Genomic DNA, 12593 nt, shown 5'->3' with positions numbered 1-12593 from the left:
CGTCTCTTTCCTACAGCTAACACTGAACCAAGGGATGAGACAAAGTCCTTTAATTCTCTTTTTTTCAAGAAGGGCCTCACTCTGTTGGCCAGGCTGGAGAGCAGTGGCATGATCATGGCTCACTGCAGCCTCCACCTTCCAGGCTCTTGAATTCTTAAGATCACATTTCACTGTAACATGTCATCAAAGCCATGGGAAAGATGAGCCGAAAGCTCCTCTTAATGGAAACGCAGTTGAGGACGATTTTGCGGAATGCAAGGTGGGGAGGGGGAGATTCATTTCGTTTATTTTATTTTATGTAGTAATATTTTTTACAGTCAGGGTCTTGCTCTGTCACCCCAGGCTGGAGTGCAGTACTGTGAGTATAGCTCACTGTAGCCTCAAACTCCTGGCCTCAAGCCATCCTCCCACCTTGGCCTCCTAAAAACATTGGGATTACAGGCATGAGCCACCTCGCTCGGGCAGATTCTGTTTTCAAAAACAATGAGAATGGTGGTCGTAGACGGTGGACGTAGTTACTTTCCAAGTGACCTTTTCATCCCAGACACCCACTGCCTCCACTGTCACACCATGGGGTCAGGTGGGAGGGGGCTTCTGTGCAGAACGCAGGCTGCCATGACTCACCTGTTGAGATACACCCGCTTCTCGGTGAACTGCCCGTTGCCATGGTGAGGGTCCTCAAAGGGCTCATTCTGGACGACCTCCACCCCTTCTCCCCGGTCACTCTGTTCATGGCTGTGTTTGCTGATCATGTACAGCTGTCCAATTTTGTACTACAAAACAGAGTCAGAGACAGAAAGGTCAGCCCCACAGCGTGCCCCTGACATCCCCCTCCAACCATAGCTTGGCAAGCCACTAATAACATCAGCACCTTCTGCTGAGAAGAGAAAGCAGCCACATGGGCCTCATGTTACTTTTCCTCGGGAGCTAGGGAGAGAACCAGTTGTGAGTAGAACATCGAGACGGCGTGTTCCCGTGAATATTTTACATCACCTTGGCAAATGCTCGGCCGGGTGGCTGGCAGTCTGTAAGCTTTGGCAGCCGACCAAACCTTGGGAAGGGGGACACTGGAGTCTCCCTTTGCATTCTACAGGGTTAAATGGAGCTAAAGTCCTGCTTGGTTTGGCCCAAGACAGCCGAGGGTGTGTGATTTCTGCCCCTGCTTTCTGCCTAATTAGCAAAATTGCTGAACAGGGAGCATTAGATATCATCTATTTCTTCTATCCTCCCTCTCTCAAAATGTTCAACTCTCCTGGAGGCCTCTGTCCCCTAGAACAATGGTTCTCAAAGGTGGCTGGATATTAGAATCACCTGAAAGCTTTTCAAAGCTCCAGAGGCCCCGGCCCCCCCATGAGTGGAGCCAAGGCTCATAATCTGAAACCCCGAAGGCCGCTCCTCTCCGAGGACCACCTACAGTACTTTTAACTCCTTTTCATCCAATTCCATGAAGAGTGTGGAGCCTTCCAGTCCTAGGACCCAAAAGTCACCTGTCTTACCCTAAAATAATCATGTGGAACAACATACTATATGAACATTTTCTGTCCTTTTTTCATGTATGAGCTGTTCCATCTGCCTTCCTGCCTCTCTGAAAACCCTAGGACCAGCAGGCATTTCTTCCCCCAGTGGACTTTCGAAGTGGCAAAACGAATTTGATGGAAAAGAGAGAGGGGAGGGGGAGAGAGGAAGGAGGAAATTAAACAACTTTTGCATGAGGTACAACTCTGCTCAGAGTCAGGACGCAGGACGATGCGACCCTGCTGCCGTCCTTCCTAGAGACAGACCCTGGGTCATTACCACCGACGCCTCTGGGATGGGGGAGTGGGGCCTGAGTCTGCAACAAACTAATGAGGACTCGGGGTTATTCCCCAAGAATCTGCAGGGATGCGGGTCCCCTGTCTGTCTGCATAAGAGACAGAAATAGATTTTAAATTAAGGGGGCAGATGAAATGCACAAGTCAACAGTGCAGTTAGTTTCACAGCTGAGAAGACACATGTGCCCGAAGGTTTCTCTTTCATTCTGAGGCAGGAGCAGGGACGGGAGTGTGAAGAAGCTCTCAAAGGCTCTGGTCTGCAGCCAGCCCTGGGGACCGAGCCCAGTAACCATGACAATGGAAGCAAGCTGCCGTCTGGGTCTTCTCAAAGGACTGTGTCTCCTATCTGTGCCATGCCCCTCTCCAGAACGGTCACATGAAAACACTTTTAATGTGAGCGTATGTGTGCACGTATCTGTGTGTGTGCACCTGTGCTTGCAGGAAGTGGGGAGCACTGGGGATAAGACCAGGAAAAGGAAAAATAAAATTTAAAGATGAAATCCTCTTTTTTTGTTTGTTTGAGACAGGGTCTCCCTCTGTCACACGGGCTGGACTACAGTGGTGTGATCTCAGATCATTGCAACCTCCGCCTCCCAGGCTCAAGCAATCCTCCCACTTCAGCCTCTTGAGCAGCTGGAACTACAGGTGCGGACCACCACGGCCAGCTAATTTTTGTATTTTTTGTAGAGACAGGGTCTCACCATGTTGCCCAGGCTGGTCAAGCAATTTGCCCATTTCAGCCTCTCAAAGTGCTGGGATTACAGGCATGAGCCACGGTGCCCAGCCTGAAATCAATTTTTAAAATTAATTTTAGGATCAGAAGCTTGGCTGGGCGCAGTGGCTCACGCCTGTAATCCCAGCACTTTGGGAGGCCGAGGCGGGCGGATCACGAGGTCAGGAGATCGAGACCATCCTGGCTAACACAGTGAAACCCCGTCTCTACTAAAAATACAAAAAATTAGCCGGGCAAGGTAGCGGGCGCCTGTAGTCCCAGCTACTCGGGAGGCTGAGGCAGGAGAATGGCGTGAACCCCGGGGGGCGGAGCCTGCAGTGAGCCGAGATCGCGCCACTGCACTCCAGCCTGGGCGACAGCGAGACTCCGTCTCAAAAAAAAAAAAAAAAAAAAAAAGGATCAAAAGCTTGACTTCTCTTCCCTTAGTCCAGTACTGCTTTGACTTTTCCTCGTAAAGGCTAACACTCTTTCAAGGAGGAAGACAATAAGAAAAAGTTTACACATTGCAGATTTGTGAGCTCTACCTGTGAGATCAATATGCCACCTTATACAGATGGGCACACACTACCCAGGGGGTGGAGATTTCACTGACAGTTGCTTTGTACTTGGGGCTCAAAAAATAAATGTTTACATGCAATGGGATATTATTCAGCCATAGAATGGAACAAAGTACTGATACTGCCTAAAGTTGTTAAAGGTTGAATTGTGTCCCCACAAATACATACTGTGAAGTCCTGACCCCTAGTAACCCAGAACGTGACCTTATTTGGAGATAGGGTCTTTACAGAAGTAATCATGCTACAATGAGGTCATTAGGGTAGGCCCTTATCCAAAATGCCTGGTGTCCTTATAATAAAGGGAAACTTAGACAGGGACACAGGCAGGCATAGAGGAAGATGATGTGGAGAGAAAAACGGCCATCTATAAAGCCAAGGGTTGGTCGGGCACAGTGGCTCACGCCTGCAATCCCAGCACTTTGGGAGGCTGAGGTGGGCAGATCACGAGGTCAGGAGATGGAGACCATCCTGGCGAACACGGTGAATCCCCACCTCTACTGAAAATACAAAAAAATTAGCCAGGTGTGGTGGCGGGCGCCTGTGGTCCAGCTACTTGAAGTCTGAGGCAGGAGAATGGCGTGAACCCAGGAGGCGGAGCAGAGATCACACCACTGCTCTCCAGTCTGGGTGACAGAGCGAGACCCCATCTCAAAAAAAAAAAAAAAAAAAAGCCAAGGGTTGAGGTCCGAACCAGATCCTTCCCTCACCCCACAGCCTCCAGAAGGAACCAAGCCTGCTGACACTTTGATTTCAAACTTCTAGCCTCCAGAATTGTGAGACAGTAAATTTCTGTTTGTTTGTTTGTTTTGAGACAGGGTATCATTCTGTCGCCCAGACTGGAGTGCAGTGGTGTGATCTTGGCTCACCGCAACCTCCGCCTACCAGGCTCAAGTGATTCTCCTGCCTCAGCCTCCTAAGCAGCTGGGATTACAGGCACATGCCACTATGACCCGACTAATTTTTATATTTTTAGTAGAGACGGGGTTTCACCATGTTGGCCAGGCTGGTCTTGAACTCCTGACCTCAAATGATCCACCCACCTCAGCCTCCCAAAGTGCTGGGATTACAGGCATGAGCCACTTGCTCCTGGCCCCAAATTTGTGTTGTTGAAGCCACCCAGTTTGTGGCACTTTGTTACAGCAGCCCTAGTCAACTCATGCAACAGGTGCAGGGGTTCCTTCTGGAGCGATGAAAGTGTTTTTGGATAGAGGTGGTTTTGCACAACGTTGAGAATGCACTAGATGCCACTGATTGTTCCCTTTAACCTGGTTGATTTTATGTTATGTGAATTTCACCTCAATTTAAACAAAAGCACCGCTCCTGCTTCAGAAGCAGACACCCCTAAACCAAAGTACGCCCAGGACCTCAGTAAGGGGCTTGGCAGAAGAGCTATTTCCACCACTGGACCATCTTCAGGCACTCCAACCCACTCACGTATGAAAAACATATGGGATCAAGGTCAGTGCATGACACAGAAAAGCCATTAGCCAGACGCCAGTCAGCCCTGGCTGGGCTCAGCTCGAGTGCTTCCTGCTCAGTGGAGATGGGAATGGCCGAGGCAGCTGATTCACCAACAGCCGGTGGAGGGCTGGGCAGCCGGCCTCATTGATCATTCCAGTGGCTGCTGAATGAGCCGGCGCGGGGCAGACACTGGCATTAGCTCACTGAGACGGCGTCAGTGTGGGGGTGACCTGCAGACGCTGGGGGTGGCGGGACACTCGAGCCCAGACACCGAGATGGTCAAGGGCTCTGCAGCCGTCACTTCTTCCCCTCCTAAGGAAATCAGGCCCACTTTGCTGGTCGTGGCCATGGGAACTGGGCCATTCCAGGAGCAGTGGTTTTGTTGCTGTTTTTAAATCTCGTATTGACTCTCAGACACAAGCAGCAGTTTCTCGTTTGGGGGAGGGAGAAGAGACAGACAGTCCTTGAACCACGTGTTTCAAAATCTCCAGAGACACTCCTAAAAATGCTGAATCTCAGGTTGTTCCAGACCTTCTCCATTCAGACTCTGGGGAGAAAAGAGTGGGAATCTTTCAGAAATGCACATAAATGCTGAGAACCGCTGCAGCAGAACGTGGTGAAGGCAGCCATCAGCACTTGCTCAGCAGTAAATGTTCTGTCTTTAGGACGCTTGTTTCTTTTTTCCTCCTTTATACTGATTTATTACAAAGCTCCATCCCTAACTTAGTGAAAATACCATATCCCTGACCACCAGCTCCAAACAAACTTGTATGTTGAATAAAGGCCACAACATCCAAAGACATAGAAAGATTCTAAAGCCTCCAAAGCCTGAGAATTGATCGTAGAATTGATGATGATGATACAGCATCACTTTATTGATTGCCCATTAGTGCAAGGCACTGATTAAGTGCTTTACATTTCTTTTGCCTTTCTTTTAAAAGAGACAGGGTCTGACTGGGCGCAGCGGCTCATGCCTCTAATTCCAGCACTTTGGGAGGCCGAGGCAGGCGGATCACCTGAGGTCAGGAGTTCAAGACCAGCCTGGCCAACATGGCAAAACCCCGTCTCTACTAAAAATACAAAAATTAGCCGGATGTGGTGGCGCACGCCTGTAATCCCAGCTAATCGGGAGGCAGAGACAGGAGAATCACTTGAACCCAGGAAGTGGAGGTTGCAGTGAGCCGACGTCACGCCACTGCACTCCAGCCTGGGCGACAGAAGGAGCCTTATCTCAAAAAACAAAAACAAAGTAAATAAAATAGATAATTTAAAAAATTAAAAGCAGCAGGGTCTTACTCTGTCACCCAGGCTAGAGTTCAGTGGCATGATCATGGCTCACCTCAGCCTCGACTTCCTGGGCTCAAGCAATCCTCCTGCCTCAGCCCCTTGAGTAGCTGGGACTACAGAAGTGTGCCACCACACCCAGTTAATTTTTATTTCTTTACTTTTGTAGAGACATGGTCTCATTATGTAAGTCTCCAACTCCTGGCCTTAAGCAATTCTCCCACTTTGGCCTCCTAAAGTGCTTGGATTACTGGCGTGAGCCACTGCATCCAGCCTATATTCCTTTTTTTTTGTTTTTGAGATGGAGTCTCGCTGTCTCCCAGGCTGGAGTGCAGTGGGGAGATATCAGCTCACTGCAACCTCCACCTCCTGGGTTTAAGAAATTCTCTCCTCAGCCTCCTGAGTAGCTGAGGTTACAGGTGCCCGCCACCACACCCCGCTAATTTTTGTATTTTTAGTAGAGACAGGGTTTCGCCATGTTGGCCAGGCTGGTCTCGAACTCCTGACCTCATGATCCATCCGCCTCGGCCTCCCAAAGTGCTGGGATTACAGGCATGAGCCACTACACCCGGCCGCCTATATTCATTCTAATCTCTCAATGATTCAGACAAGTGGGTATTGACAGATGAGGAAGATGAGTTGCAGACAGGTTAAAGACTGTATGTTACGGAGTTTCTAGATGTCAGAATTGGGATTCTGACCCCCCACAGGCCTGTACTCATTCTAGTCCACACAACTTCAGCCCTTATTTCTTTACCAAGTTAAATGCTTTAAAAATCTAGGCCTCGTGATGATTTAAAAAGAGGGGAGGGAGGTGGCAGAAAGCTACTGCCTCTGACCTTTGCTATTGCAGAAGATGAGTAACAAAAATCTGATTGAAAGATCAAAGTTGTTTAATCTGTGCACATGTAAGGAATGGTGGATCAATTATGCTCTAACTTTGTAAAATCTATTGTTATAATTCCAGAGTTTGGGTAATCATCATTACAGGCAATCATGACTAGAGACAGTTCCATGCTGCAGACTGAACCTCCGTGAGTTATCATCAGAACAGCTACTCCAAATAATTACCTCCATAGTCAAAAACATCATGGGATGCAGATCTTTCCCCACACACCGCACTGCACACTTGATAGAGCTGCAAAACTGGAGGCAAGGCAGAGTTGCATAATGTGCTGAAGAAGCTCAGCAGTTTCACTAGTTTGAACTTTTGCAAACTCTTACATGGGGCACCAGCGAGTCATTTAACTGTTTTTTTTTTTTTTTTTGAGATGGAGTCTCGCTCTCTGTCGCCCAGGTGGAGTGCAATGGTGCAATCTTGGCTCACTGCAACCTCTGCCCCCCCAGGTTCAAGGAATTCTCCTGCCTCAGCCTCCCAAGTAGCTGGGATTACAGGCACACACCACCATGCCTGGCTAAGTTTTGTTATTTTTTTAGAAGAAACGGGGTTCACCAGGTTGGCCAGGCTGATCTCGAACTCCTGACCTCAGGTGATCCTCCCGCCTCAGCCTCCCAAAGTGCTGGCATTATAGGCATGAGCCACCACACCCAGCCAGGTCATTTAATCTTGAACCTTGAATAAAAAAGGCAACCCCAAGCCAAAACTTCTGAGTACAGTAAGGGATTATCAAATGAGTGCCAACAATACCTTCAACATCATCCAGGCCTGAAGAAATACTGGATCCAAAGTTCTAGGGTCAGCAGAGCTCTAAGCTATCACTGATTTTCACTTCACCCTTCCCCAACTGCTGCGTCTCAGAGTTTCTGCAAAGCCAGCCTCCATAACCCCCTACCCTAAAGCACCTAGTGGGGGTCATCTTCCTACCAACCAATCTCTATGCCCTCCCTTCCTGTCCTCTTTCTTTCCCTCCATTAGTCCCAATACCATTTCCAAACATCACAATGTGAACAGCGGGAACCATGGCTTTGCAACGTAGATTCCCAAATTGGGTGGTGGTAATCCCCGCCTGGGGACCTCAAGGCCCCAGGTCAGGAAACAGAATTTATATTTACTTTGGCCTTTACCATCAAAATGGGCGGACGCCATATCACCTAACAAGCACAGAGAAACACCTGTCCCTCTGATTTAACGTGAAATCACATATTTACCCAGCTGTGAAAGGTGTGTGATTCCTGCCTCACACTGGCTATGTTGGAAAAGCAGAGAGTGATATCATTTGGCTTTCTTGGGAGTTTCCTGCATTCTTCACATCACCATTAATGCTTTTGTTGAAGCCTTTCTTCCAGCTTTCTCCGCTGTTACCTCTGCTGGACCTCAAAGCACAGGGAAGCAATTGCTTCAGAGGCACAAACCATCCACTGCAGAGAGCACCTGAAGGATAAATGACGAAGGACTCTGGCCCACCGTTGCTTCATGCCAAGTGGTGTCAAAATTCTAATTACACACAGGAAAGGAGATCCAGTGAGTCCAGGTTTTGACAACCTCATCTCAGAAAGCTAGAGGTGAGAGCTGTCTCTTTTTCTGGTAATCCCACAGCACAGCTAAGGCCCTAGTACAAATGTTCTAGTCTGATGGTTGGCAAAGCATGCAGGCTCATGCCTGCTTTGTAAATAAAGTTTTATTGGAACACAGCGATGCTCATTCATTCTATGGCTGCTTTCATTTACAATGGCAGAGTTGAATACTTTGAGAGACTGTGTAACCCCCAAGGCTGAAAATATTTATTATCTGGCCCTTCATAGAAATAAGTTTGCCGACCCGTGTTCTATTCCACGGCTGGGTCCAGTCTGGGCCACCCTCAGCTGTTCATCTAGATCTGTTATGCCCAGGACCAAAGCTATTTGCTATGTGTGGCTACTGAGCCTTTGAAGTGTGGCCCATGGAATAGAGGGATTGAATTTTAAATTTTCTTTCATTTTAATTCATTTAAATTTAAGACTGGTGCTTGATTCAGTTATTAGAAAACCTTCATATATGTTTGAAACACTTTGGGTATGTGAATCTACTTTTTCAACTGGGAATTTTATGAAATCTAAATAAAGATCAAGTACTGCCAATGAAAATTTAGCGTCTGACTTGGGAGTGCTGTTTAAGTCTAAAATGCACACTAGATTTGGAAGACTTACTACAAAAAAAGCAAAATAGTTCATTAATAATTTTTATGTTGATTGAAATGATATTTTTATATACTGGGTTAACTAAAATATATTTTTAAAATTAACTTCACTTGCCTTTTTTTTTCCTTTTCTTTCTTATTTTTTTAGAGACAGGGTCTCGCTCTGTCATCCAGGCTGGAGTGCAGAGGTATGACCGTAGTGCATTGCAGCCTTGACCCCCAGTGCTCAAGCGATCCTTCCTCCTCAGCCTCTTGAGTAACTGGGACTACAGGCAGGCACCACCACGTCCAGCTAAGTTTTGTATTTTTTCTGTAGAGATGGTATCTCGCTATGTTGCCCAGGCTGGCCTCAAATTCCTAGCCTCAAGCCATCCTCCCGCCACAGTCTCACAAAGTTTTGGGATTATAGGTGTAAGCTACCATGAGCCAGCCTATGTGTTTCTTTCTACACACTTTTTAAAATGTGGCTATTAGAAAATTTAGGCTGGGCGCAGTGGCTCACGCCTGCAATCCCAGCACTTTGGGAGGCCGAGGAGGGTGGATCACGAGGTCAGGAGTTCAAGACTAGCCTGGCCAAATGGTGAAACCCCATCTCTACTAAAAATACAAAAATTAGCCGGGCGTGGTGGTGGGCACCTGTAATCCCAGCTACTCAGGAGGCTGAGGCAGGAGAATCACTTGAACCCGGGAGGCGGAGGTTGCAGTGAGCAGAGATTGCACCACTGTGCTGCAGCCTGGTGACAGAGACTCCGTCTCAATTAAAAAAAAAAAAAAAGAGAGAGAGAGAGAGAGTTTCCACGTATTTCTGAGCTGGTGAGGTGGAGCACTAGTAATTAGGGTTGCATTTGGAGAGGCCCTCCCTTCCTGAGGACTGGCTATTACCTGGGCCTCCAGAGACGTGATAATTGTTCACAGTGGGCTGTGATGGAAAGCACTGGGGTTTTAAAAATGAAAACGTGAAGCCAGCGTCCTGATTCTACCTTTGACTAGCTTTGTAACCTTAGACGATTTACTTATCTGAGCCACAGTTTATTATCATTAAAATGGAACTAATAGAATACCTCGCAAGACATGGTGAGAGTCAAGTGACAGAAAAAAAAAACTTAAAAATTAAAATGCTTCATAAATTGTATAATAAACCTGTACACCAACTGCCCTCACCACTGCTCCTTCTAGTTGGCCACATGTCTGACTGTGACTTGCAGATCTGTTTCATTCATATCCCTGTTATGCTGCGGGTTCCAGAAAGTATAAGAGAATGAGGCATCTGCCATATACTTGTACAATGCCAAAACCGAAGGAAATCTGACCATCTGCTCAAAACTATCTTTTCCTTATGTAAAAATTTCATTAGACGGTAGTCAGATTGACTACTTCCCATAAGTATTATAAAAAGCTTGAGAATTTCCACTTAGACGAGGCAGCTAGAACTGTCAAGTTCATAGAGACAGAAAGTCGAATGGTAGCTGCCAGGGACTGGAAAGACTGGGTAATGGAGTGTTTAGGGTACAGCGTTTCAGTTTAGGATGATAAAAAAGCTTCTGGAGGTAGATGGTGATGATGGTTTTGCAACAATGTGAATGTACTGAATGTCACTGAAATATACACTTAAAATTGGTTACAGTGGGCCAGGCATGGTAGTCTATGCCTGTAATCCCAGTGCTTTGGGAGGCTGAGGTGGGAGGACAGCTTGAGCCCAAGAGTTGGTGACCATCCTGGACAACATAGGGAGATGGTGTCTCTACAAAAAACAAAAAAATAAAAACTCAGCTGGGCATGGTGGCACACGCCTGTAGTCCCAGCTACTCGGGAGGCTGAGGCGGGATGATCGCTTGGGCCCAGGAGGTCCAGGGTGCAATGCAGTGAGCTATGATCATACCACTGTGCTCCAGCCTGGGCAAGCAAGTGAGACCTCATTTTCCAAAAAAAAAAAAAATGAAAATGGTAAATTTTATGATATGTATATTTGATCACAATTAAAAAGGCTCAGAACTTGTCATTTTTCAGTGAGTATGGCTCATGCCTCAAGGAAACCATCTAACAATTACTTTATGATTATGCAAAAATTATTAAAGTGTATTATGAAATAATTTTTTAAATTATTTCTATTTGATGAACCTTTGGTTTAGAAGCTTCCTGAAAGGTATTGAGCCTAGAAGACGGGAGAAATATGAAAAGACTCCCCGGAGAAACAATGAATGTTACATGAGATTCCCTGATTCCTGCCATGCCAGGGGAGTTCTTTGTTTGCCGTGCCCTAAGCCTAGATGTCTTTTTTTTTTGGTGGTGGGGGATGGAGTTTCACTCTCTCGCCCAAGCTGGAATGCAGTGATGTGATCTCGGCTCACTGCAATCTCCACCTCCTCGGTTCAAGCAATTCCTCTGCTTCAACCTCCTGAGTAGCTGGAATTACAAGCGTGTGCCACCACGCCTGGCTAATTTTTGTATTTTTAGTAGAGACAGGGTTTCACCATGTTGGCCAGGCTGGTCTTGAACTCCTGACCTCAGGTGATGCACCTGCCTCGGCCTTCCAAAGTACTGGGATTACAGGCATGAATCACCATGCCCAGCCCGAGAGGTCTTTAATATATGACCATTCTGGAAGATTCCTGTCGGTGATGCTCCCACACAACGAGGTACTGACTGCGTGCCCAATGTTGCAGACAAAGACCCGGCAGAAAGGAAAGAGTCATTAACTGAACCCAAATGAGTTCTGATCCGGTCTCAATGAGAACACATTCCTCAATGAAATTGAATGTCACATGAACACCACATTCATGGTCGACCGTCTCCAGTTGCTCCTTATCCCGAAGTTCTGCCCGAGAGTAACTCTACAGTGAGACCAATTCCAATTCCTTTTTCCTTTGGGAAAGCAGCGTGTATTTTTACCTCCAACAGCTGGATCTGATTTGGGTTCTGCCCAAGCTAAGAACATGACTGGCTAAGCCCTCAGTCTTCCAGGCCCTGTGATTCAGTGTGTAGATTTCTCCATGTAGACAGGAAGGTTAAAAAATAATAACAAAAAAAAAAAAGGTGTAAAGTTCTTGGGTGTTTTGTCAGATGTCTCTCAGCCCGGTCAATAAACCATGAAAACCAATATCCGATCCCACAAAGAAAATACAAACCTGCAGCTCATATTTCAGGATATCAGTGCATCATCACATATTTATCTTTTCTCTTGAGTTTTTATAAGCAGCCCTCGGAGGTGTCTTGTTTACGTAATACCTGTGTCATTATGCCAGGGTATGGGAATGAAAAAACTGATAAAAAGATTTAAGAAGCTGGGTTATCAACATTTAATTCAAAAAATCCCCCTTTTGTGACAAACTAATATAAACTGTATTGGACGCTGATGCTTAACCTGTCCTAAGTTCTGGACTGAACTGAATAGAAATAGAGCAACTGAAATCCAAGGGAAGGGCTCAGGCTATGCTTCCTGCTGGTACCAGCACAACCTCTATCCCTGCTGTTGCTGCAAAACCGTGCAAATCGCCTCAAGGGTACTTGACCATGGAGGAGAATAATCTACTTGACTGAGTACAGGAGAGTAACAATAGTCTTCATAGTCTATGCAAGTAAGAGTGCATGTATATTTTTGCTGCTTCTTCCAACACTGACTCGCTTTTAGGGGTGATGTTCTAGCCCCGAGAATTCACTTGACTCATAAATT

At 46.7% G+C, this 12593-nt stretch overlaps 1 protein-coding gene across 2 annotated transcripts in view; it reads right to left on the bottom strand.

The window, feature by feature from the left end:
- PITPNC1 (phosphatidylinositol transfer protein cytoplasmic 1) overlaps positions 1-12593 on the bottom strand; it is a 315351-nt gene that overhangs the window by 163613 nt on the left and 139145 nt on the right. For both annotated transcript variants that reach the window (XM_063599339.1, XM_063599338.1), the window contains exon 2: positions 625-773. In XM_063599339.1, coding sequence (XP_063455409.1) covers positions 625-773 — 149 coding nt within the window. The remainder of the gene's footprint in view (positions 1-624; positions 774-12593) is intronic.

This window comes from Pan paniscus, chromosome 19, assembly GCF_029289425.2.
Source record: "Pan paniscus chromosome 19, NHGRI_mPanPan1-v2.0_pri, whole genome shotgun sequence".
NCBI classification, from domain to species: domain Eukaryota; kingdom Metazoa; phylum Chordata; class Mammalia; order Primates; family Hominidae; genus Pan; species Pan paniscus.
The sequence above is the reverse complement of the archived record's forward strand: the minus strand, read 5'-3'. Positions and strand labels throughout refer to the sequence as shown.